This window comes from Leguminivora glycinivorella, chromosome 10 (assembly GCF_023078275.1).
Source record: "Leguminivora glycinivorella isolate SPB_JAAS2020 chromosome 10, LegGlyc_1.1, whole genome shotgun sequence".
NCBI lineage: Eukaryota > Metazoa > Arthropoda > Insecta > Lepidoptera > Tortricidae > Leguminivora > Leguminivora glycinivorella.
In genome coordinates this window covers 1022372-1048760 of record NC_062980.1, presented here as the reverse complement: position 1 = coordinate 1048760, position 26389 = coordinate 1022372, and the positions used below count along the sequence as shown (strand labels likewise).

At 38.1% G+C, this 26389-nt stretch overlaps 3 protein-coding genes across 3 annotated transcripts in view; 1 reads left to right on the top strand and 2 right to left on the bottom strand.

Moving 5' to 3' along the window:
• The window catches only part of LOC125230696 (histone deacetylase 4), a 207383-nt gene extending 198295 nt beyond the window's left edge, over positions 1 to 9088 (bottom strand). Inside the window, 1 exon segment of the mRNA XM_048135954.1 lies at positions 9037 to 9088. Within this exon segment, the coding sequence (XP_047991911.1) occupies positions 9037 to 9073 (37 nt within the window). The 5' untranslated portion in view covers positions 9074 to 9088.
• A 2421-nt stretch (positions 9089 to 11509) lies between these two features.
• LOC125230694 (inverted formin-2) lies at positions 11510 to 12775 on the top strand. Its single transcript, XM_048135952.1, has one exon. The coding sequence runs from the start codon at positions 11609 to 11611 to the stop codon at positions 12005 to 12007; it is 399 nt and encodes a 132-aa protein (XP_047991909.1). The 5' UTR covers positions 11510 to 11608; the 3' UTR covers positions 12008 to 12775.
• Positions 12776 to 15287: 2512 nt separating this feature from the next.
• Positions 15288 to 25948, bottom strand: LOC125230258 (transmembrane protein 222). The gene is made up of 4 exons (XM_048135366.1): positions 25718 to 25948; positions 25188 to 25398; positions 24144 to 24274; positions 15288 to 16756 (listed from the first exon to the last, which is right to left on the bottom strand). Exons 1-4 carry the CDS (start codon positions 25849 to 25851, stop codon positions 16678 to 16680), a joined length of 555 nt encoding a protein of 184 aa, XP_047991323.1. The 5' UTR covers positions 25852 to 25948; the 3' UTR covers positions 15288 to 16677.
• Between the last annotated feature and the right edge of the window lie 441 nt (positions 25949 to 26389).

The following is a 26389-nucleotide window of genomic DNA, read 5'->3' as shown; positions in this document are numbered from 1 at the left end:
CCCGATCCCAAGTATTTTTTTCGGCCTTCGACATAGGACCATAAGTTGAGTTTTTAATTTTTTTAAGTTTTCTGCTTTTATGGCGAATCTTCTACGAGTGCCCGCAAATGACCTGTGTATCTTGATTCAGCAACGTCTTCTGAAGGTATTCACAAAGTGGCAACGTAAGGACCCGATTCCAAGCAATGTTTTCGGCCTTCGACATAGGACCATAAGTTGAGTTTTTAAATTTTTTAAGTTTTATTTTTTTATGACGAATCTTCTACGAGTGCCCACAAATGACCTGTGTATCTTGATTTAGCAACGTCTTGTGAAGGTATTCACAAAGTGGTATCGTAAGGACCCGATCCCAAGTATTTTTTTCGGCCTTCGACATAGGACCATAAGTTGAGTTTTTAATTTTTTTAAGTTTTCTGCTTTTGTGGCGAATCTTCTACGAGTGCCCGCAAATGACCTATGTATCTTGATTAAACAACGTCTTCTGAAGGTATTCACAAAGTGGCATCGTAAGGACCCGATCCCAAGTATTTTTTTCGGCCTGCGACATAGGACCATAAGTTGATTTTTTAAAATTTTCAAGTTTTCTGCTTTTATGGTGAATCTTCTACGAGTGCCCGCAAATGACCTATGTATCTTGATTGAGCAACGTCTTATGAAGGTATTCACAAAGTGGCATCGTAAGGACCCGATCCCAAGTATTTTTTTTGGCCTTCGACATAGCACCATAAGTTGAGTTTTTAAATTTTTTAAATTTTATTTTTTTATGACGAATCTTCTACGAGTGCCCGCAAATGACCTGTGTATCTTGATTTAGCAACGTCTTGTGAAGGTATTCACAAAGTGGCATCGTAAGGACCCGATCCCAAGTATTTTTTTCGGCCTTCGACATAGGACCATAAGTTGAGTTTTTAAATTTTTCAAGTTTTTTTTTTGGCGAATCTTCTACGAGTGCCCGCAAATGACCTGTGTATCTTGATTTAGCAACGTCTTCTGAAGGTATTCACAAAGTGGCATCGTAAGGACCCGATCCCAAATATTTTTTTCGGCCTTCGACATAGGACCATAAGTTGAGTTTTTAAATTTTTTAAGTTTTATTTTTTTATGACGAATCTTCTACGAGTGCCCGCAAATGACCTGTGTATCTTGATTGAGCAACGTCTTATGAAGGTACTCACAAAGTGGCATCGTAAGGACCCGATCCCAAGTATTTTTTTCGGCCTTCGACATAGGACCATAAGTTGAGTTTTTAATTTTTTTAAGTTTTCTGCTTTTATGGCCAATTTTCTACGAGTGCCCGCAAATGACCTATGTATCTTGATTCAGCAACGTCTTCTGAAGGTATTCACAAAGTGGCAACGTAAGGACCCGATTCCAAGCAATGTTTTCGGCCTTCGACATAGGACCATAAGTTGAGTTTTTAAATTTTTTAAGTTTTATTTTTTTATGACAAATCTTCTACGAGTTCCCGCAAATGACCTATGTATCTTGATTTAGCAACGTCTTGTGAAGGCATTCACAAAGTGGCATCGTAAGGACCCGATCCCAAGTTTTTTTTTCGGCCTTCGACATAGGACCATAAGTTGAGTTTTTAATTTTTTTAAGTTTTCTGCTTTTATGGCGAATCTTCTACGAGTGCCCGCAAATGACCTGTGTATCTTGATTCAGCAACGTCTTCTGAAGGTATTCACAAAGTGGCAACGTAAGGACCCGATTCCAAGCAATGTTTTCGGCCTTCGACATAGGACCATAAGTTGAGTTTTTAAATTTTTTAAGTTTTATTTCTTAATGACGAATCTTCTACGAGTGCCCGCAAATGACCTGTGTATCTTGATTAAGCAACGTCTTGTGAAGGTATTCACAAAGTGGTATCGTAAGGACCCGATCCCAAGTATGTTTTTCGGCCTTCGACATAGGACCATAAGTTGAGTTTTTAATTTTTTTAAGTTTTCTGCTTTTGTGGCGAATCTTCTACGAGTGCCCGCAAATGACCTATGTATCTTGATTAAACAACGCCTTCTGAAGGTATTCACAAAGTGGCATCGTAAGGACCCGATTCCAAGTGTTTTTTTCGGCCTGCGACATAGAACCATAAGTTGATTTTTTAAAATTTTCAAGTTTTCTGCTTTTATGGTGAATCTTCTACGAGTGCCCGCAAATGACCTGTGTATCTTGATTGAGCAACGTCTTATGAAGGTATTCACAAAGTGGCATCGTAAGGACCCGATCCCAACTATTTTTTTCGGCCTTCGACATAGGACCATAAGTTGAGTTTTTAATTTTTTTAAGTTTTCTGCTTTTATGGCCAATCTTCTACGAGTGCCCGCAAATGACCTATGTATCTTGATTGAGCAACGTCTTCTGAAGGTATTTACAAAGTAGCAACGTAAGGACCCGATTCCAAGCAATGTTTTCGGCCTTCGACATAGGACCATAAGTTGAGTTTTTAAATTTTTTAAGTTTTATTTTTTTATGACAAATCTTCTACGAGTTCCCGCAAATGACCTATGTATCTTGATTTAGCAACGTCTTGTGAAGGCATTCACAAAGTGGCATCGTAAGGACCCGATCCCAAGTATTTTTTTCGGCCTTCGACATAGGACCATAAGTTGAGTTTTTAATTTTTTTAAGTTTTCTGCTTTTATGGCGAATCTTCTACGAGTGACTGCAAATGACCTATGTATCTTGATTAAGCAACGTCTTCTGAAGGTATTCACAAAGTGGCATCGTAAGGACCCGATCCCAAGTATTTTTTTCGGCCTTCGACATAAGACCATAAGTTGAGTTTTTAATTTTTTTAAGTTTTCTGCTTTTATGGCGAATCTTCTACGAGTGCCAGCAAATGACCTGTGTATCTTGATTCAGCAATGTCTTCTGAAGGTATTCACAAAGTGGCAACGTAAGGACCCGATTCCAAGCAATGTTTTCGGCCTTCGACATAGGACCATAAGTAGAGTTTTTAAATTTTTTAAGTTTTATTTTTTTATGACGAATCTTCTACGAGTGCCCGCAAATGACCTGTGTATCTTGATTCAGCAACGTCTTCTGAAGGTATTCACAAAGTGGCAACGTAAGGACCCGATTCCAAGCAATGTTTTCGGCCTTCGACATAGGACCATAAGTTGAGTTTTTAAATTTTTTAAGTTTTATTTTTTTATGACGAATCTTCTACGAGTGCCCGCAAATGACCTGTGTATGTTGATTAAGAAACGTCTTTTAAAGGTATTCACAAAGTGGTATCGTAAGGACCCGATTCCTAGTATTTTTTTCGGCCTTCGACATAGGACCATAAGTTGAGTTTTTAATTTTTTTAAATTTTCTGCTTTTGTGGCGAATCTTCTACGAGTGCCTGCAAATGACCTATGTATCTTGATTAAGCAACGTCTTCTGAAGGTATTCACAAAGTGGCATCGTAAGGACCCGATCCCAAGTATTTTTTTCGGCCTTCGACATAGGACCATAAGTTGAGTTTTTAAAATTTTCAAGTTTTCTGCTTTTATGGTGAATCTACTACGAGTGCCCACAAATGACCTGTGTATCTTGATTCGGGCAACGTCTTATGAAGGTATTTTCAAAGTGGCATCGTAAAGACCCGATCCCAAGTATTTTTTTCGGCCTTCGACATGGGACCATAAGTTGAGTTTTTAAAATTTTCAAGTTTTCTGCTTTTATGGTGAATCTTCTACGAGTGCCCACAAATGACCTGTGTATCTTGATTGAGCAACGTTTAGTGAAGGTATTCACAAAGTGGCATCGTAAGGACCCGATCCCAAGTATTTTTTTCGGCCTTCGACATAGGACCATAAGTTGAGTTTTTAATTTTTTTAAGTTTTCTGCTTTTATGGCGAATCTTCTACGGGTGCCTGCAAATGACCTATGTATCTTGATTAAGCAACGTCTTCTGAAGGTATTCACAAAGTGGCATCGTAAGAACCCGATCCCAAGTATTTTTTTCGGCCTTCGACATAGGACCATAAGTTGAGTTTTTAATTTTTTAAGTTTTCTGCTTTTATGGCGAATCTTCTACGAGTGCCCGCAAATGACCTGTGTATCTTGATTCAGCAACGTCTTCTGAAGGTATTCACAAAGTGGCAACGTAAGGACCCGATTCCAAGCAATGTTTTCGGCCTTCGACATAGGACCATAAGTTGAGTTTTTAAATTTTTTAAGTTTTATTTTTTTATGACGAATCTTCTACGAGTGCCCGCAAATGACCTGTGTATGTTGATTAAGAAACGTCTTTTAAAGGTATTCACAAAGTGGTATCGTAAGGACCCGATTCCTAGTATTTTTTTCGGCCTTCGACATAGGACCATAAGTTGAGTTTTTAATTTTTTTAAGTTTTCTGCTTTTGTGGCGAATCTTCTACGAGTGCCCGCAAATGACCTATGTATCTTGATTAAGCAACGTCTTCTGAAGGTATTCACAAAGTGGCATCGTAAGGACCCGATCCCAAGTATTTTTTTCGGCCTTCGACATAGGACCATAAGTTGAGTTTTTAAAATTTTCAAGTTTTCTGCTTTTATGGTGAATCTTCTACGATTGCCCACAAATGACCTGTGTATCTTGATTAAGCAACGTTTTATGAAGGTATTCACAAAGTGGCATCGTAAGGACCCGATCCCAAGTATTTTTTTCGGCCTTCGACATAGGACCATAAGTTGAGTTTTTAAATTTTTTAAGTTTTATTTTTTTATGGCGAATTTTGTACGAGTGCCCGCAAATGACCTGTGTATCTTGATTTAGCAACGTCTTATGAAGGTATTCACAAAGTGGCATCGTAAGGACCCGATCCCAAGTATTTTTTTCGGCCTTCGACATAGGACCATAAGTTGAGTTTTTAATTTTTTTAAGTTTTCTGCTTTTATGGCGAATCTTCTACGAGTGCCTGCAAATGACCTATGTATCTTGATTAAGCAACGTCTTCTGAAGGTATTCACAAAGTGGCATCGTAAGGACCCGATCCCAAGTATTTTTTTCGGCCTTCGACATAGGACCATAAGTTGAGTTTTTAATTTTTTTAAGTTTTCTGCTTTTATGGCGAATCTTCTACGAGTGCCCGCAAATAACCTGTGTATCTTGATTCAGCAACGTCTTCTGAAGGTATCCACAAAGTGGTATCGTAAGGACCCGATTCCTAGTATTTTTTTCGGCCTTCGACATAGGACCATAAGTTGAGTTTTTAATTTTTTTAAGTTTTCTGCTTTTATGGCGAATCTTCTACGAGTGCCCGCAAATGACCTATGTATGTTGATTAAGCAACGTCTTCTGAAGGTATTCACAAAGTGGCAACGTAAGGACCTGATTCCAAGCAATGTCTTCGGCCTTCGACATAGGACCATAAGTTGAGTTTTTAAATTTTTTAAGTTTTATTTTTTTATGACTAATCTTCTACGAGTGCCCGCAAATGACCTGTGTATCTTCTCTATATCATCTGGACCAGTAATGATAATTTAGAGCTCGCTGACCCACGTTTGTTCCCTTAAAATATAAACTCAACATTATTGTTCTCGTGAGCTAGCCCTCGGCAAACAATTGTTACCGTGTATCTAGGATAACAAATTAGCATAAACAATTTAGGTTTTTTTTCCTGAATTCAATAAATACCTGGTTCCTCTTCAACTGTTGTTTGATTTTTTTTTATTTTGGCGTTAGCTAAAGGAAACCCCTCATAAAATTAAATATCGTAACAGTGGCTAAATAGCAACGTCTTGTGAAGGTATTCACAAAGTGGCATTGTAAGGACCCGATCCCAAGTATTTTTTTCGGCCTTCGACATAGGACCATAAGTTGAGTTTTTAATTTTTTTAAGTTTTCTGCTTTTGTGGTGAATGTTCTACGAGTGCCCGCAAATGACCTGTGTATCTTGATTAAACAACGTCTTCTGAAGGTATTCACAAAGTGGCATTGTAAGGACCCGATCCCAAGTATTTTTTTCGGCCTGCGACATAGGACCATAAGTTGATTTTTTAAAATTTTCAAGTTTTCTGCTTTTATGGTGAATCTTCTACGAGTGCCCGCAAATGACCTGTGTATCTTGATTGAGCAACGTCTTATGAAGGTATTCACAAAGTGGCATCGTAAGGACCCGATCCCAAGTATTTTTTTCGGCCTTCGACATAGGACCATAAGTTGAGTTTTTAAAATTTTCAAGTTTTCTGCTTTTATGGTGAATCTTCTACGAGTGCCCGCAAATGACCTGTGTATCTTGATTGAGCAACGTCTTATGAAGGTATTCACAAAGTGGCATCGTAAGGACCCGATTCCAAGTATTTTTTTCGGCCTTCGACATAGGACCATAAGTTGAGTTTTTAATTTTTTAAGTTTTCTGCTTTTATGGCCAATCTTCTACGAGTGCCCGCAAATGACCTATGTATCTTGATTCAGCAACGTCTTCTGAAGGTATTCACAAAGTGGCAACGTAAGGACCCGATTCCAAGCAATGTTTTCGGCCTTCGACATAGGACCATAAGTTGAGTTTTTAATTTTTTTAAGTTTTCTGCTTTTATGGCCAATCTTCTACGAGTGCCCGCAAATAACCTGTGTATCTTGATTCAGCAACGTCTTCTGAAGGTATTCACAAAGTGGCAACGTAAGGACCCGATTCCAAGCAATGTTTTCGGCCTTCGACATAGGACCATAAGTTGAGTTTTTAAATTTTTTAAGTTTTATTTTTTTATGACGAATCTTCTACGAGTGCCCGCAAATGACCTGTGTATCTTGATTGAGCAACGTCTTCTGAAGGTATTCACAAAGTGGTATCGTAAGGACCCGATCCCAAGTATTTTTTTCGGCCTTCGACTTAGGACCATAAGTTGAGTTTTTAAAATTTTCAAGTTTTCTGCTTTCATGGTGAATCTTCTACGAGTGCCCGCAAATGACCTGTGTATCTTGATTGAGCAACGTTTTATGAAGGTATTCACAAAGTAGCATCGTAAGGACCCGATCCCAAGTATTTTTTTCGGCCTTCTACATAGGACCATAAGTTGAGTTTTTAATTTTTTTAAGTTTTCTGCTTTTATGGCCAATCTTCTACGATTGCCCGCAAATGACCTATGTATCTTGATTAAGCAACGTCTTCTGAAGGTATTCACAAAGTGGCAACGTAAGGACCCGATTCCAAGCAATGTTTTCGGCCTTCGACATAGGACCATAAGTTGAGTTTTTAAATTTTTTAAGTTTTATTTTTTTATGACGAATCTTCTACGAGTGCCCGCAAATGACCTGTGTATCTTGATTTAGCAACGTCTTGTGAAGGTATTCACAAAGTGGCATTGTAAGGACCCGATCCCAAGTATTTTTTTCGGCCTTCGATATAGGACCATAAGTTGAGTTTTTAATTTTTTTAAGTTTTCTGCTTTTGTGGCGAATCTTCTACGAGTGCCCGCAAATGACCTATGTATCTTGATTAAACAACGTCTTCTGAAGGTATTCACAAAGTGGCATCGTAAGGACCCGATCCCAAGTATTTTTTTCGGCCTGCGACATAGGACCATAAGTTGATTTTTTTAAATTTTCAAGTTTTCTGCTTTTATGGTGAATCTTCTACGAGTGCCCGCAAATGACCTGTGTATCTTGATTGAGCAACGTCTCATGAAGGTATTCACAAAGTGGCATCGTTAGGACCCGATTCTAAGCAATTTTTTCGGCCTTCGACGTCGGACCATAAGTTGAGTTTTTAATATTTTCAAGTTTTATTTTTTTTCGGCGAATCGGTTTTAAGTGTCCGCAAATGGCTTAACTATCTGCAATTAGCAAGGTCTTATGAAGGTATCCACAAAGTGGCATCGTTAGGACGTTAGGACCCGATTCCAAGCAATGTTTTCGGCCTTCGACGTAGGACCATAAGTTGAGTTTTTCAAATTTTCAATTTTTTTTTCGGCGAATGTGGTTCGAGTGCCCGCAAATGGCTTAACTATCTGCAATCAGCAAGGTCTTATGAAGGTATCCACGAAGTGGCATCGTTAGGACCCGATTCCAAGCAATGTTTTCGGCCTTCGACGTAGGACCATAAGTTGAGTTTTTCAAATTTTAAATTTTTTTTTTCGGCGAATCTGTTGCGAGTGCCCGCAAATGGCTTAACTATCTGCAATCAGCAAGGTCTTATGAAGGTATCCACAAAGTGGCATCGTTAGGATCCGATTCCAAACAATTTTTTCGGCCTTCGACGTAGGACCATAAGTTGAGTTTTTCAAATTTTCAAGTTTTATTTTTTATCGGCGAATCTAGTTCGAGTGCCCGCAAATGGCTTAACTGTCTGCAATCAGCAAGGTCTTATGAAGTTATGCACAAAGTGGCATCGTTAGGACCCGATTGTGTTATGAAGGTATGCACAAAATAGCATCATAAGGTCATCATGCAGGAGCGTAAGTTGAATTTTTCAAATTTTCATTTTTGTTTTTGGAAAATCTAAGGAGGTCCTAACGATTCTAATATGTGAACAAACGTCAACTTATGATTATCTGTCGATTGAGATCAAAAAAACTTGCAATAGGTGGTTTGGGGTGGCTAGCGTGAAGACAGCCACCCCACTTTGAAAAAAAAATAAAAAAATAAGGAATAGGGTCCTAACGATTCTAATATGTGAACAAACGTCAACTTATGAATACCTATCGATAGAGACCAAAAAACTCGCAAAAAGTGGTTTGGGGTGGTTAGCGTGAAGACAGCCACCCCACTTTGAAAAAAAATAAAAAATTGAGGAATAGGGTCCTAACGATTTTAATATGTGAACAAACGTCAACTAATGAATATCTATCTAAAACACTCCCTTAAGTCGTGTTTTAATTTATCGCCACTAGTTTCGAACCCCTAGGAGTGGAATTCGTTGCCGGCGGCTATATTTCCGAGCTCATATAACCCGGCAACCTTCAAATCAAGAGTGAACAGGCATCTTCTGGGCGAGCTCACTCCATCGTAGGCCACGTCTTTGCCTTTGGCTAGTCTGTGGTCAAGAGTAAGCCAATTTATTATAATAATAAAAAAAAACTTCCTTTTTTACGCACTTGTATTGTATCGTAATGTACTATTTTGACTTACCTGTTTTTGGTATAGAGTGGCCCGGATTGTCAGCCATAATCCAAGTTGTCCACCTGAAACAAACATTAAAGTGTAACATTTTGACTTAAGAATGAAGATGTGATAGTATGCATATGCAGCAAAAGATAAAATACTCGAAATTTCTTGCTTTACTTTTATTATAGATGTTAAACTTTCGTGAGACATTCAAATATTTAATGAATCTACGGTTGTACTCACGTTATTATATCGCTACTGCTGCGACATGTTACTTTTATATTTATAACAAAAACAGCTTGATCAAAATATGGTAGGTATACTCAAGGGCGGGGATCCAGCTTCACACCCAGGGGGGGTCACATAGTCAATTTGTGTGCCCAAGGCCCAACCTAGGCTCCAGGCGGGGTTATGACCCCCCCCCCTGGATCCGCGCATGGGTATACTTTTGAAAGCAAATTTCTCAATTGTTACTGAGTTAACCAATAGGGAACATGATAAGATCATGGATTAGTTACTACTTCGTAAATTCCGGCCCTTACAAACGCAGTGCACACACAGCCATCTCTTGACACAGGATTAAAAATTTAAAAACTTTGTTTTGATATTTTGGCTCATATACTTGATGATGATGTGTTAATAACCACAAAATTAAAATTTTGAAAGAACTCCCCACATAGGGGACCGATTTTCATGAAACATGGCTAAGAACACACCCGACTAACTTAGCTCTCAAACAAAAAAAAAACTAAATCTAAATCGGTTCATCCGTTCAGGAGCTACGATGCCACAGACAGACAAACAGACACGTCAAACTTATAACACCCCATCGTTTTTGAGTCAGGGGTTAAAAATTGTGAAATATTAATATTAGCACTATCTAGCCGATAAGCACTATCATTCTGGGGTACATTTTTTTTCCATATAGGCATATGGAGTTATATTATGTGATATATATCTTTGGTATGAAGGTGTGCGCTACTCTTTTTGAAATCTTTGGATAGAAATACATTGTGTTTAGAAGAGAATCAACTTAAGACTAATGAAGTTGCAGAATTGGATGGTACTAACATTTAATAACAAACTCAAAAGTCATAACAGGTTTCCATGGGATGCTGCTGCTAAAACACATTATAAATTGATCATTTGAATTAATTTAGATGTTTTGATTTACGTAATTCATTTTTAAGAACATATCTGCATAATATGTGCGCGAACAGTCAAACACCTAGTAAGCGTATAAAAATAGTAAACATAGGAAAACTTTGTTACTTAAATGTTTACTATTAAACTATAAAAACTTCCAAAGCATTGTTTATAAACCTGTAGGGGCCAAAATGTCATCAATGCTGTTGGTAAACACATTTTATCATAGCCATAGAGCAAACCTTTATCTTTGCTTCTATTTCCATACCCAGCTAATAGGTGGCATTTGATATAACTCTACTTAAGTTATTTAACTAGATTGTTATTAGTTCGTTCACCGTGGTGTGTAATTATATATGTAAAAATCAAGATATTAAATGGCTACATTGGACTAAATAAAATGTAATCAAAATACTACATTTCAACGTCCTTTATGCCTATAATGCTACTACCAAGTCTTGAAACAATATAAAAGGTACTCTATTTAGATACATTTCTAGTTTTTAAAGATATACCCTATGTAAAAGACACGACGGAAGACTGACCAGCTGGACTCCCGAAAGCTGCTCCGGGAACGTATCAAGAACAAACACTATTCCAGTCTTCCACACGAAACTGTTAACATTTTTTCAACTACGACACGTTTGTACTTTTACATTTCAGTTTTACCACGTGAAAAACTACTCCTCCAAAACAAGCTGGAATGTTTTGACCAGAAATTTTGACGTAGTTCAATTTTCCTTGTCAAAAATTAGAATAAATTGTTTTCATTGACCATTTATGAAGATTTACTTCTATTTTCATTGGTTAGAATCATTCGTATTAGTTTCTGATTGGACTAGTGATGAAAGTAGCACATAATGGACCAATTAGATTATGGATCAGTTTTACTGTTTCATTAAGAATTTACGTGGAATTTACTGGGAGTTGCGCGAATCGTAACCGCCAACCTTGAACATTTAATGACTCGTTAATTATTATAACATAAAATCTTAATAAATATTCATGCATGTGGTCGTCTTGGTATAAATTATTGAAGTGTTTTTAAAACTGTTATGAGACAAATAAATCGAAGATGACGGTTTATTGGAACGTACCCTCAGTTTTTGCTAACTGTTCCGAAACTATTATAGTAGGTAGTTTTGTTTTTTAAATATTTCAATTTTAGAACTATTTTCGTCATACTTTTATTTCAAAATTATACAATTTATAATTTATTGTTAAAATATTACAAGAAAAGATATTTATGGGATGATTTTATAAATCGACTATTTATATTGTATTAAAAATAATAGTAGTTTCAGACCGATTATCCGATTTCGTTCATCTGACGTTTCCTTTTGACATGACATGACAAATGCATGACAAGACAAGACACTGCGACGTTATTCTGGTGATGAGTAATTTCATTGTTAGCTGAAAACAACATAACATTACACTTTTTCCTAAGATGTTTTCGTCTATATTTGGCAAACGGCGCTCCTCGCCCGTTGAAGATGATACGCCACCCATACCTGGTCCGAAACCTGGAGACGGTTTCGTTATAGTGAACCCATCGCCCCCAGGAGGAAGTTTATACCCAAGCGTGCCTGGCGCTGGAGTTCCAGGGTATCCTGTAGCTCCGTCTCGGCCAGCGCCTCCGGCTCCTGTTCAGAATCCCAGTGTGGAGAATTTCCACTATCTTCAAGGGGTTCCTTTTTCGCTCTGTCGTGAACTTCAAATGGCGAACAATAAGGATGCATTCGCAACAGAAATCAGTGATCTCTTGGCTTTCTTAACGAACAAGGTTAACATCAACAAGTACGAGTACGATTTCTCAATAGAAAAGAGTGTTCTGAAAGAATGTTAAAATGTGATTGTTGTGTCCAGTTGTTATGTGCTTTGAACCCTTTATCTTAAGCAGTTTCTAAAACTAAAATAAAATCTATGTTATTCGCCAATATGCTGTCATACAATTTTTGTGTATAGAATCATAATATATACATTTAGGTTTACTTATTTAGTTTAATTTGTTAGTTTATTTTAAGATACCTAATAGAAATTGTATTTTTTCCAGTTAATAAAATATATGGTTAATATTTGAACATTTAAGAATAGTCATAATAAACTGTCTATGCCTAAAAATATTGTTGTTATAGTATGTATGATTAGGATTTGTAAAAAAATAATATATATATCCTGTAGTCGCCTAGACAGTAAAATCTACCAAGAAAAAATTAGATAGAATGGCAAACCTTTTTATAGGTATTTGGCAGGTAGAAGCTGAACAAGAAATATAGTAGCTATTTGAAATAAAGAAGTAGGACAGCAGATTAGACCTTTTCAGTGTAAGCTGATGTCTACAAAGATTATCCCACTATGAACCTTTGAGTTTACTTTTACATTATTGAAATTTTAATAAAACAGGGAAATTGTAAGATAGTTAACTCTAAGCTTTCAATTTTTTAAGAACCATGTTGAAACAAGGCCTGTGGTGTGAAAACTGAAAATATACGCCTTATTCAAAGGTAATAAAAAAAGTGGAAAATCTCGACATTGTATGTGTAAAGTTGTGAAAGTTTTAAATAAGTCAACTAATCTGAATCCTAAACCACTGTAGAACCCTTTCACATTAAAAGTAAAACTGACTTCTATAGCAAATAAAGCATAGATAGATAGATATACGTTTATTTGTTTGTCACAATACACACAGAATACACAAAAGAAATAAGTTACAAAAAAGAATTAGAATACACATAATAAGCAAATTGGAAAACAGGAAATTACACAGATTTTTACAATAGTTTATTATAATACTGTGCGCTTCGCAACAAGACAAAAGGGTTACGGCTCAGTATTACGCTACGCCCTGAGGCAGGAGCACTGATATTCTGCCGGAACCGGATCAGATCACGATAACACATAATTGATTGAATAAGAAATATTGTAAAGAGATGAAATTATATACCTAAAATATCTATAAATAATTGCCTATGAAACGAGTGAGATGAATGCTATGATGAAAAGAAATGTGTGTTTGATCTGTTAGATCGATAGATAGTAAAATAATTGCTACAGCTAGAGCTAAAGCTAAATCCGGTAATCTGCAACCAGGTAGCCATAAGGGATACCCAAACTTTGTTTTTCTAAAAGATATTTTTTTAAATGACGTTTAAAAGTAAATTTAGTTTTAATTTGACGAATCGGGGGCGGGATATTGTTCCAGCACTTGGTTGCGAGATACCGGAAACAGCCTGTAAAAGCAACAGTTTTGTGAGGGTGAGCTTCTAGGAGACAGCGCCTGGTAGACCGTGTACCATGTCGTTCATGGAAAGAGGATATGCGTATTTTAGAGAATAAGTAATGAGGCTTTTTGTCATTCAAAACGCCAAATAAGAGACTAGCTAGATGTAAGTGCCTCCGTGAGGACATGTTTAATATGGATGCATGGTCTCAAGACAACAGGGTTCTAGAGTGGCCTAGGATTCTAAGGACCACTTGCACCAACAAAAATGGATGGTTAACTCACCATTTTATATGAAACTAGCTTTTGCCCGCAGCTTCGCTCGCGTTAGAAAGAGACAAAAAGTAGCCTATGTCACTCTCCATCCCTTCAACTATCTCCACTTAAAAAATCACGTCAATTCGTCGCTCCGTTTTGCCGTGAAAGACGGACAAACAAACAGACACACACACTTTTCCATTTATAATATTAGTATGGATTTAACAGTTGACAGCCCACTAACCCTGAGTTAAGTGGTTGGTGCAAGCGGGCCTAATTGGTTGACTGTCCATGATGTTATTTAATTTACTGATCCTACAACAGTTTTCCACCATAGTTGAACTCCTATCAGAAGGTTTCCTGGCATCAGTAAAGGCATCAAATTTATTAATTTCCAGGAAAACTTGCCAACATTACAGTATTTTGATGTTGGTTAATGTTTTAAGGAAAATTAAAATTGTAGCCTATATTTTATTTTTTTGAGGTCAATTTTGTGAATCTATCTAATCTAATAATGGCTTTAATTTTAAACTCAGTCAGAGCCTAGAAATAAATATATAAGTTTTGTAATCTTAAGATTGGATTTAATTATGTGTAAAATGTAAATAAATAATATTATTTTATCAAGATCTGTTTTTATTCCACAATGTCTCAATTTTGTTTTCCACTCCTTATTTGCCAAGAGTGGCATTGAAAATTGAGTAGTTTCATGTGCTCTGCCTACCCGTTTATGGGATAGAGGCATGATTGTATTATGTATGTTTTTATTTGCTTTTTGGTTTATTATAATTTGGATTCTTGCACTAGCTAGGAGGAAATTGAGTGTAGTGGTCACACTCAAAGAGCATCATCATTCGTGGGACTCAGTCAATCTGCGTAAGAATGTCCCATAATATTTATTTATTTATGTACTTATTTATCTGTATCTACATCATACTTACATTTACTTCGGAGGTTTACAGGTGTACTTTATTAGGTTAGGTGTAAAATAGAGAAAAACTAGAACACAATATTTAATCAGACTCATTGCAAGACAAACATGATAGTGACAGTCCAAACATCCGATCAACAACAAAAATATCAATAAAAATAAATTATAAAATATATTCTCTGTAGTCTCAATTCTCTTAGTGCTTGTTAACGTCATATTGGAACTAGTATGGAAATGTCAACAACTCGATCATTATCATACTCTTGAAGTACAAAAATTTCAATACAAAATAAAACTACTACACTTGAAGACATATTCTGGCAAAACAAACATGCATATAGTTAAACAGCTGTGCCAAACACACTGGCATTGCCAAGAAAGTAATATTGACAGACTTCTGGTATTTCGTAAACTTAAGACATAAAATCGAAAATATTTTAAGCGGGTTACTCACGTATTAAGTCGATATAGCGTTCGACATGTTTCGGTTCAATTTCGAGAACCTTTCTCAAGAGTAACGACACCCCGCCTTTACATGTCGAGAGCGCGACGCATACTGCGGGCGCTTGCTCGGTGCGCGCGAAAGGTCGGCTTGAGAAAGGTTCTCGAAATTGAACCGAAACATGTCGAACGCTATATCGACTTAATACGTGAGTAACCCGCTTAAAATATTTTTAAATATGTATGAGTCTCACGGGAGTTTTATAGTTAAAATAAAATCGAAAATGAACAGCAAATAAAGTTGCCATTGCCTATATTTTTATACACTGGCAATGTAATGATGACATTTTACTTTAAAAATAATTGCATAAGGTATTTGTACATAAAATTAATCTAGATTATACCAAAAAACACCTCTTATTTTTATGAGTTATGCCTTTTGTGAAAATAGGCCTGTGTTTAAAATATTTTTCTAAAGCATACCAAAATAAAATATATTTAAACCGTAAAATTTGCACCTCAAACTCACTAATCCTATGTGGGATGGGATCTCATCATATATTATTATAGCAAAAATCACATTAGTCTAAAAATCAGTGATCTCAAAGTACCATGAAGCTGGTATTTACATAATTTTTCTGTTATTTTTATGTCAAACCAAAACATAATAATGACTGATGTGCCATGCAGTTGCCCACCTTCCACCTTACTTTAAAATTTCATTGGAGTAGTGCATCATTATACCTGTAGGTACTGTTTAGCCTTTTGATGCATTTTGGAGGGAAAACTACAGTTACTATATTACTCACATCCAGAAATAGATAGGTACTCTGTTATTGATGTTTACAGTTGTGATATCTTTGAAGGCTAAATATAAGATTTGCTTAATAACTTTTTCTACTTACTCCCGAACTGTTATTCGTCATTTACAGGGTCGTGCATAGATCTTTAAAACCCAATATAAGTCTATTCCCCAAAGCCAGCCCCCGCCAGCTTCCCGTGCACCCACGCAATAACAAAAAAATTGAAAAAACATTGTTTGACTCTGTAACCACGGTAACGCTTTGTTATAACGTTACTGCGGGGGTGCGGACGGGCCGGCGGGGGTTGGGGGTTGGTAGTGTAAATCTTTGCGTTAAAATACAGGAAACAGTGTGAATTTCACGAAATTCATTCTATAAAACTATTCAACACTAAGTGCATGGTCGTAGAAAAAGTATTGTAGGTATGCAACGGTGTTTAAATGAGTAAAAAAATACTCGTGGTGTCTTTATTAACAATTTTCGGCTTCGCCTCAAATTGTTACCCACACCACTCCGCTTTGTTGACCTCCTTCAAACGGCGGTTGCATAAAATACTATTAGCTAAAGCCTAAATCCATCTTTAAAACATTCAGTGCCAACATGTGCCACGCGCTAGGAGCGTAGCCGATAACACGGGGCAATGCATATGTAGCGAAAAGTGCCTACGAACAGACAACCCGATATCGGGCCAGCGCCTCTATTGTATTAATCAAATCTCTCACTCAGACAAAGTAAATTTAGAGACTTTTTTTAACAATAACTAATTTCTGAGTTACCGAATCACCTGATTCTGGATATGAGAAAGCTAAGTGGTTGTGGTCCAAACTCCTTTCATTGTCCGGCTATAAAACTTATAAACCGTTCTATATGAAAGCAGCAAGTAGGCAGATGAATGTTACGATGATCACGAAGGGCAGCCACGTCTTCACGAAGGCTCCGACGCTGAAAAAAAATTAAAGAAATGAGGATATTCTTTGTAAAAAATACTTTAACAAAGGGGTTACTAAGTATTAGGGCCTACGCTAGCTTACGCGGATTACCCGCAACGGACGCCCGCCTCAAAGAAATTGTATAGACACCGCTAACTGGTGCGGGCGCGTGCGACGGACGTTAGGGCCTACGCTAGCTTACGCGGACGCCCGCCGCGTGCGCACGCTCGCGGGTCCCGTTCCGGACACCCGCCGCGGGCCAGCGAGTCCGCGACGGGCGCCCGCGACGGGCGAACGCCTAACTTAGCGCTACCAGTATAATTTTGGTTCACAGTGTGTACAGACAGACGTATCCGCTAGATAATGGTTTTTTTAATAATTTATTATATGGCGAAAAAACGTCGGCAGAAACAGAAACGTCGACAGATCTCCGTGTTCCTGAAAAATAGGTTGCTGAATAGTGAATTTGTAACCAAAGTTTCGCTTTTGAGAGAAGATGAGAAAGCATTTTACAGATATCTTAAAATGACTTCAAAGACATTTGTTGAATTATTCATAAGATTAGAGCCGCATTTGAAAAAAATGATTATAGAATCAATGTTCCGATAACACCCATAGAAAGGCTAGCAATAGCTATAAGTAATAGTACATTTCGATACAAGTGAAAATAAGTTTTTACACATGTTTAGAACAATTTTTTTCATAACAAGTGCCTTAAAAAGTGAAATTTACTGTCTTTATATAATTCATTTCTCATATCCCATAATACTGGTTGAGCTTGCACATCTAATATTACGCGCTCCGTGTCGATCATTATATTGTCTCAACTGTACTGTCCGGCGCGTGTATCCGCGGCACGATGCGGCGCTCGACTGAATGCAAGAAACAAGTCCGCGAGCGTGTGCCCGCCGCGTGCGCACGGAGCGGACACCCGCCGCCCGCCGCGCGGATTAACGTCCGTCGCACGCGCCCGCGCCAGTTAGCGGTGTCTATACAATTTCTTTGAGGCGGGCGTCCGTTGCGGGTAATCCGCGTAAGCTAGCGTAGGCCCTTAATCCGCGCGGCGAGCGGCGGGTGTCCGCTCCGTGCGCAGTTGCGCACGCGGCGGGCACACGCTCGCGGACTTGTTTCTTGAATTCAGTCGAGCGCCGCATCGTGCCGCGTATACACGCGCCGGACAGTACAGTTGAGACAATATAATGATCGACACGGAGCGCGTAATATTAGAAGTGCAAGCTCGACCTGTATTATGGGATATGAGAAATGAATCATATAAAGACAGAGATGCACGTCAAAAGGCGTGGTTAGAGGTTTGTGGAGAACCTATTATTCAGGAACACGGAGATCTGTCGACGTTCACAGTTCACAGTTATTTATTCATTAACAATATTACATTGTGTTTGAATCTTAAATCTAGGCACACAAGATCAAAACATAATATTCACATGCATGCAATAACAAAACATAATATTTAGAGAAACATAACATTCAATAATTCATTTGTCAAAATGGTGAGGAGGAAGAAAAAAATACAATTACATAACAGAATTTAAAGAATAATAATTCATTAAAAGTCGTGTCTGTTTCTACCGACGTTTTTTCGCCAAATAATAAATTATTAAAAAATCCATTATCTAACGGACACGTCTGTACACACTGCGAACCAAAATTATACTGGTAGCGCTAAGTAAGGCGTGCGCCCGTCGCGGGCGCCCGTCGCGGACTCGCTGGCCCGCGGCGGGTGTCCGGAGCGGGACCCGCGAGCGTGCGCATGCGGCGGGCGTCCGCGTAAGCTAGCGTAGGCCCTTAAACGCAAGAGTAATGGATCAGAGGATTACCTACTTAAAGCTGGCGAGATAGACTAACAGTATTTTTCACACTGTAGAAATTAGAGACCAAACTGAATCCTAGGCCATTGTAGAACACTTTCACAGTAAAAGTCAAACTGACTTCTATAGCAAATAAAGCATGGTGTCAATACGACAGGGATCTAGAGTGGCCTAGGATTCTAATAGCTTGACTGTACATATTTAGATTTTAAAGAAATTAGCACCATTAACGATTACGACCCATAACCATTTTAATTTTGTCTCGATGGTACCTTTAACTACTGCTTTGAAGACTACATTCTTCTTTTTAGGGTTCCGTAGTCAACTAGGAACCCTTATAGTTTCGCCATGTCTGTCTGTCCGTCCGTCCGTCCGTCCGTCCGTCCGTCCGTCCGTCCGTCCGCGGATAATCTCAGTAACCGTAAGCACTAGAAAGCTGAAATTTGGTACCAATATGTATATCAATCACGCCAACAAAGTGCAAAAATAAAAAATGGAAAAAAATGTTTTATTAGGGTACCCCCCCTACATGTAAAGTGGGGGCGGATATTTTTTTTCATTCCAACCCCAACGTGTGATATATTGTTGGATAGGTATTAAAAAATGAAGAAGGGTTTACTAAGATCGTTTTTTGATAATATTAATATTTTCGGAAATAATCGCTTCTAAAGGAAAAAAAAGTGCGTCCCCCCCCCTCTAACTTTTGAACCCTATGTTCAAAAAATATGAAAAAAACCACAATAGTAGATCTTTATAAAAACTTTCTAGGAAAATTGTTTTGAACTTAATAGGTTCAGTAGTTTTTGAGAAAAATACGGAAAACTACGGAACCCTACACTGAGCGTGGCCCGACACGCTCTTGGCCGGTTTTTTATTAAATAAATAATCCACTTGAATAATAATAAATAATTCCGTACGTAAATGTAACGATATAAACTAATCACCAGACCCCACAACAATAGGGGCCACGTCCTTGTACGACAGGGCAATTAAATTAAACATTAACACTTTTACAACGATGTATCCATTGTAACACACTCTAGTTTCAACCATAATGTTATGTGGTAAGATATAAGGTCGGTTAAATGATAAGATATTGATTGCTTTAGATTTATACACTTTACAGTTTATTGTCTGCGTTTTTAAAGTAGATTGTGTGCACTAATGTGGATCCGTCTATATTAGGTGCCTGTATTTTAAACCAGTTTATTTATCAAGAGTTCAAAACTCGTATATAATTACTTCTTGTACAAGTACACCAGGACTTACGAGGCCTCCTTTGTTATACACCCTGTTTTTATTGAATTCTGTTGACTTTAAGGGAAGGTTCTTTAGATCAAATACAATTAATTTCTCTAAGAAATTAGCGTCTTAACTCTTACGGTAGTTACGATTATCGAGTTATTAAAAAAATAAAGATAATTACTGAACACTTGTGTGACAGCCTTTCTTCTTCGTCTTCTTCTTTCCTAATTCCTAATGTTATTTGTTTTGACATGTGCCGTCAATCACTTGACACTAACTTGAATGTTATTCTTAAGGGTCTCTGACACTATTAAATTCATATATTTTGTATGAAAATGATGAAAATTTAACTAAAACTGATATACAGGATGGTTCCTGACCTGATAATGAACCTAGCTACGTGTCGAATTTAACGGAAAAAAAAAAAAAAAACACAGTGTATGTGTCGTAATATTTGTCATAGAAAAAGTGACGCAAAGCAAGTAGAAGAGTTGATGTTGGATGAGTTTTAAGTATGTGTGAGTGCGCCTGTCAATGTATGCATGTATGTGTCATAATCCAGTCGCAAATAAATCTTCAAACAGTTCACACGTCTCATATCTTCAAAAAACCCCTACATACGAAAATCAACCCTATTACAAACAACATTTGGTCGACATCGAACCGGAGGAGGAACCAGATAAGCAAAGTCCGGCGGCCAGCGAGAACAAAAGAGGACCGCATTCCTGAGCCTACTTATCAGCTGCAGTTGCTAACTAGTACGAAATTAAGACAAATTAAATAAAGTGAAGATAAATAAGTTATGTTATAAGTGCAAATCGTGTTGTTTACGTGAATGGACAAGTAAATACTGCAATATGTGTACTAACGAACAGTTAATTCGTGTTTTGGAAGAAACAGCGAAATTATTAAGGAAAACTGAATCTAATTTGAAGAAATGTCCCAAACAACGTTTAACTAAAGGCTACTTAGAATCGCGTCTACAGTGTATCGAAACTTATTGGAAAACATTTACATCGACGCATACACAGCTGGTACAGAATACTACGATACAAGAGCGCGGCGAGATGCAGTACTTTCTTAAGGAAGAATATTATATCGTGGAGGAGTTATACCTATGTTTACAAGGCGATATCAAGGACGCGCTCGCTGCTGCCGCTCCCACACATGTGCAAGGAACAAGTTCGCTGGATGTCTCGATGTTCGAAGCTGTGCAGCACCACGTCAAGTTACCTGCTATTGTTTTACCGGTGTTTTCTAATAACTATGAAGAGTGGCCGACGTTCCATGATTTGTTTACATCGTTAGTACATAACAACACGAGTCTCAGTAAGGTTCAGAAATTGCACTATTTAAAGTCAAGCATCGCTGGTGAGGCCGCTGCCTTATTGAAGTATGTTACAATTACGGAACAAAATTATGAGTTAGCATGGGAGACTTTGAAACAAAGGTATGGTAATAAAAGGTTAATTGTGAACTCCCTATTAAAGAGATTGTTTAATCAGAAGAAGAGTACCACTCAAACATCTAGTCAAATCAAAAATGTATTGGACACTACGACGCAATGTTTGAATGATTTACAAAATCTACAAGTTAAGGTGAATGAGTGGGATCCGTTCATAATATACCTAGTAGTGAACAGGCTCGACAACGAAACACACAAGGATTGGGAGGAGCACGCCTACAATTTAAATGCTGACCAGTTACCCAAATGGAATGATTTAAAAAAGTACCTCGAGTCGAAGTTTCGCACGTTAGAACTGGTTAACCCTGTCACTGCTACCATACCTAAAGAAACTAAATCAATTAAGGAAAAGTCTTACCACGTGTCAACGTCAACGAAAAGCTGTGTTTTATGTAGGGGTGAACACACCTTATGTCACTGTGAAGATTTTACAAAAATGTCACCTGTGGAGAGAATAGACTATGTGAAGAAAACAAACTTATGTTTCAACTGTCTCCTACCAGGACATTCTGCATCACGATGTCGTCTTTCCTTCACATGTCGTATATGCAAAAAGAGACATCACACCATGATACACCAAGCGCAGAATACGGAGTCAGTCAAAACCCAAGCTCACCACAGTCACCTGACACACGAAGAAGAAGACCCGCAGAATAATGAAGAAGTGGAAGAGGTAGAAATTTCATGTAACTTTACCTGCAATAAATCTAAAGGCCTGCTAGCGACGGCAATGATATCAATAAAGGATGATGAAGGTCACGTGACTCCACTTCGCTGCTTAATCGATCCGGGGTCTGAATCAAGCTTTTTAAGCGAACGCGTAGCACAAGCGCTGCGAGTCAAGAGGTCACCTGTCAAAGGAATTGTCACTGGGGTCGGCGACCTCCAAGTGAAGATCAACAGCGTAACACATGTACAAGTATTGTCAAATCAAGATGACAGTTTTCAGCTAGATGTCAAGGCTTACATAATGCCCTCGAAGCTAACATCACAACTACCATCAAGGAAGATTAAGTATGACCCACAAGTCTGGTCACACTTACAAGGGCTCACTCTGGCTGATCCTAAGTTCCATCAGCCAGGGCGAGTAGACATGTTACTTGGTGTAAAAGTGTATGCACAAATACTAGAAGGAAGAGTCAAAAAGGGTCCACCTGGCACTCCATGCGCCCAAGAAACAAGCCTAGGTTGGATAATATTCGGAGATGTAGAAGACACAGCAGACACTTTACAAGAAAACATAGTTGTGATGCATCATCACGTCAACGTGGATGACATGGTAAAGGCATTTTGGGAGATAGATACTACAGATACAAAGAAGAGTCTCACAAGCGAAGAAGAAAAGGATGAAACGATTTACAAGGAGACGCATACAAGAGACGAAGAAGGAAGACACATAGGCTCGTCACTATTCAAAAATGAAGAACTACTATCTCCAAAGAGACAAACAAGAGACATCGCTAGGCTGAGACTGAAACAACATGAAAGAAGATTCAAAAGAGATGCTAATCTAAAAAATGCAAATGTTAAGGCTATAGAAGAATATCCGAAACTAAACTACATTGAAGAAGAAGAAAAAGTTAACAAAGAGGCAGTATACTTACCATTTCACGAGGTAATAAAAGAAGAAAAGGAAACTAGAAAAACGAGAAACGCTTTCAATGCTTCTAAGGACTCTAATGTTGTATCCTTGAACAACGGGCTCTTAGTTGGCCCACATCTACAGGAAGACATGCGAAACCTTGTCATGAAATGGCTGGAACAAATAAGCGAAGCAACCTGCTTACCTACCAGTAAGATGCACGCGTGGATGGACGCTATACTTGTGTTGTCCTGGCTGTATGAAGATCCTGCAAGATGGCAACCATTCAAACGAAATAGAGTTATAGCTATACAAGGAATAACCTCAAACCAATGGTATCACGCGTGCACTACGGAGAACCTTCCTGATATTGTATCCAGAGGGATACCGCTAAGTGAACTGAAGAGCTGCTCCTTCTGTTGTCAAGGGCCGCAGTGGCTGAAACATAAGAATACACAGTTAGAACATCGAACAATAGAAGAGACAGTCCTGGAAATGAGAGAGGTTACAATGCAAGTTAATCTAAATATATATGAAAATATAGAAGTCTATAAAACCTTACCTGAGAAGTTTGACGAACATGATACCTTACCTGACTTGCTGAAGTCCATAGTATACACCAGAAGATTCTTGACGTACCTGAAAGAGAAAAACACAAACACAGAAAAGGCAAGAAAAAGAGTGAGCACTAAGAACAAATTAGGAACTTTAAACCCTTACCTTGACGCAAACGAGATCCTCAGGGTGGGCGGTGGATTGTGCCACTCCGAGTTAGATGAAGAACGAAAGCATCGTATTATTTTAGGCAAATGTCACTTTACTTACTTCATCATGCACGATGCTCACCGAAGAACCTTACATGGGCGATATCAGCTGACAGTGACTTATATAATGTCGAAGTACCTACTGGTATTAAGAGTGAAAATTTTACTCACAACTTACCTCAGAAAATGTCTTAAATGTGGAGTTGAAATGTGTGGGATTTAATACATTCCACGACTTCTCTTTCCAAACAGACTCTATATCAAAAAATATTTATTTATTATTAATTTATTATATATTTATTATTTTTTATTTATTTATTTTTTTTTTTATATGAGCTCAAACATATGAGCTATCCAATGAGATTGATTATGGTTGCTAAGTGACTCAATTCTTCGTAGATCAAACTTCGTAAATGTCAATTTACTTCTAAAGTTTCTGTGTGAACATGCCTAAGAACTGGTTTGGGAACAACCTTAAAAGGAACAAGCTATTACCAGAAACAAGTTATATATACCTGACATATTTAGAATATGGTATCATGTAGAAGGCCAGCTTCACCATATTCCAATTCTTGCTGCCTCCGTAGCCCATCAGGTTCAGCGCCATGGCCACGTGCGAGTGGCAGTTGTCGTAGAATATGATATGCTGAAAGTGAAATAAAAAAACAAATTAAAATATATAAGAAACTTTTTGGGACGGGATCGACTCTCAAGAGTGAGAGAGGGATAACATAGTAGTAAATACTTCTTACATACATACATCCAATCATGGCTGTATCCCATAAAGGCAAAGCACAACTCTTGCCATTTAAGAGGTTAAAAGAAACTTCAAGTTTATAAGTTAATGTATACATGTTTTTAATCAATCAATCAAAACATTTATTCGTAATAAACTACACATTATGCATAAAATGGCTAAGAACTACAAAAGTATAAGGGATGGACAAGTTTATCACAAAATGGTCCCGTCTCAGCATAATGCCGACCCGGAGGACAGCGCTGATCTTCCGACGAGACCATTTGCGAGACACGAACGCAGCCGCGCGGTACGGCCCTACCGTAAGTTGAACGCGTCCTTACTGAAGGCGCCATTTTGTCTATAGTCTAGTCTAATCAGTTTATTTGTTCAGTGTAACGACTTTATAATGAGTCTGTCGTGAGAAATACTTTGAATTTAAAGTATATTAGGTATACTGAACACAGAACAAAGCTGATAGTTTCCTTTAATCCATACTAATATTATAAATGGGAATGTGTGTGTCTGTTTGTTTGTCCGTCTTTCACGGCAAAACGGAGCGAGGTATTGCCGTGATTTTTTAGTGGAGATTGTTGAAGGGATGGGGAGTGACATAGTCTACTTTTTATCTCTTTCTAACGCGAGTGAAGCCGCGAGCAAAAGCTAGTATTCCATAAAATTTGAGGCAAATGACAATTTGCCAAAAACTGTCCAATAAGTAAGGATATCTCCATGCTTTTATAGCTTTAAGTCTTGAGTGGACACTCAATTAATTTTATATTATGTTGGCCTCATTCTCAAATCTCCAAAATGCAATGCTTACCATTCTCTTTTTATATATCTCTGAAGCTTTGTGAACTGCTGCATCCCACCCAGGTTGTCCATTGTGAGCTTTAGCTGGTGAGAGTTGCCAGTACTTGGTCGGGTTCCCAAAGGCCATCAGGTCTTCTGACACGAAGTATGGACCCGCAAAATCACGGATCACACCGCTGGATGTGCAGATACCCATGTGGCCCAGAAAGGGGAACATCCATCTAGAGAAAGTAAAATAGAGATTACAATAATAATAAAAAAAAAAAAAAATTATCAAAGCAATATGTAGTTATACACAGCTAGTCTGCTTGGATCAAATTGGATAAGTATAAAATAGCTATAAAACAAAATTGAATTTTAAACTGACTTAAAACCAGAACACAACATGTGCAGTAAACTTAAATGTAACCAAAATTAATCATCATTTATTTATTTAAACGTATAAGGTGTTGCAAGTCAATAAGTCTTCATGTACCGACTAAGCGCCAAAAATGCGTTTACTTAATGACGCAAAGTAGATTAAAGGCTTGAAATACTTACGTTAAAACCGGAATGGGAGTCCAAACTATACAATATGGATAGCGGCAACGTTCGTGGTCAATAGGATCCATCAGGACGGCTTGCTCGCGATCACTCAACTCTGCTGGGCTCTCCGGGCTGCGGTCAACATTCATGCCGGACTCCCGTACAGGATTACCGGGTGAATCAATTTCCTTTCAATTTATAAACAAGAAACAACACAAGTCGATAAATAGAATCAAGTAATTGAACTTTGACAGCTCCGTTCCGTTCTACGTCGGAAATTTAGAGCTAGGGAATAAAGCTAGGAACACACACGCGGACGTCCGTCGTAAATCGACCGCGGACGGGAATCTGGACAATGGAAATACACATAACCGTGCAAACTATCGGTCGACGGACGCGGACGTGGCCTTGAGCGCACGGACGTCCGATCGAAATCTGGCTCTCTGGATGTTTTGTTCCGTGCACACTGATAGGTCGCGGTCGCGGTCGTTTTACGACGGACGTCCGCGTAGTGTGTTCCGAGCTTTACGACGGACGTCCGCGTAGTAATTCTCATCAGCCACACGATCTTTCAGAAGAGGAAATAAGTTATATATCTACCTCTCTATCAGTCGTGTGCAGTGACTTTTAAGCTAGGAACACACTACGCGGACGTCCGTCGTAAATCAACCGCGGACGGGAATCTGG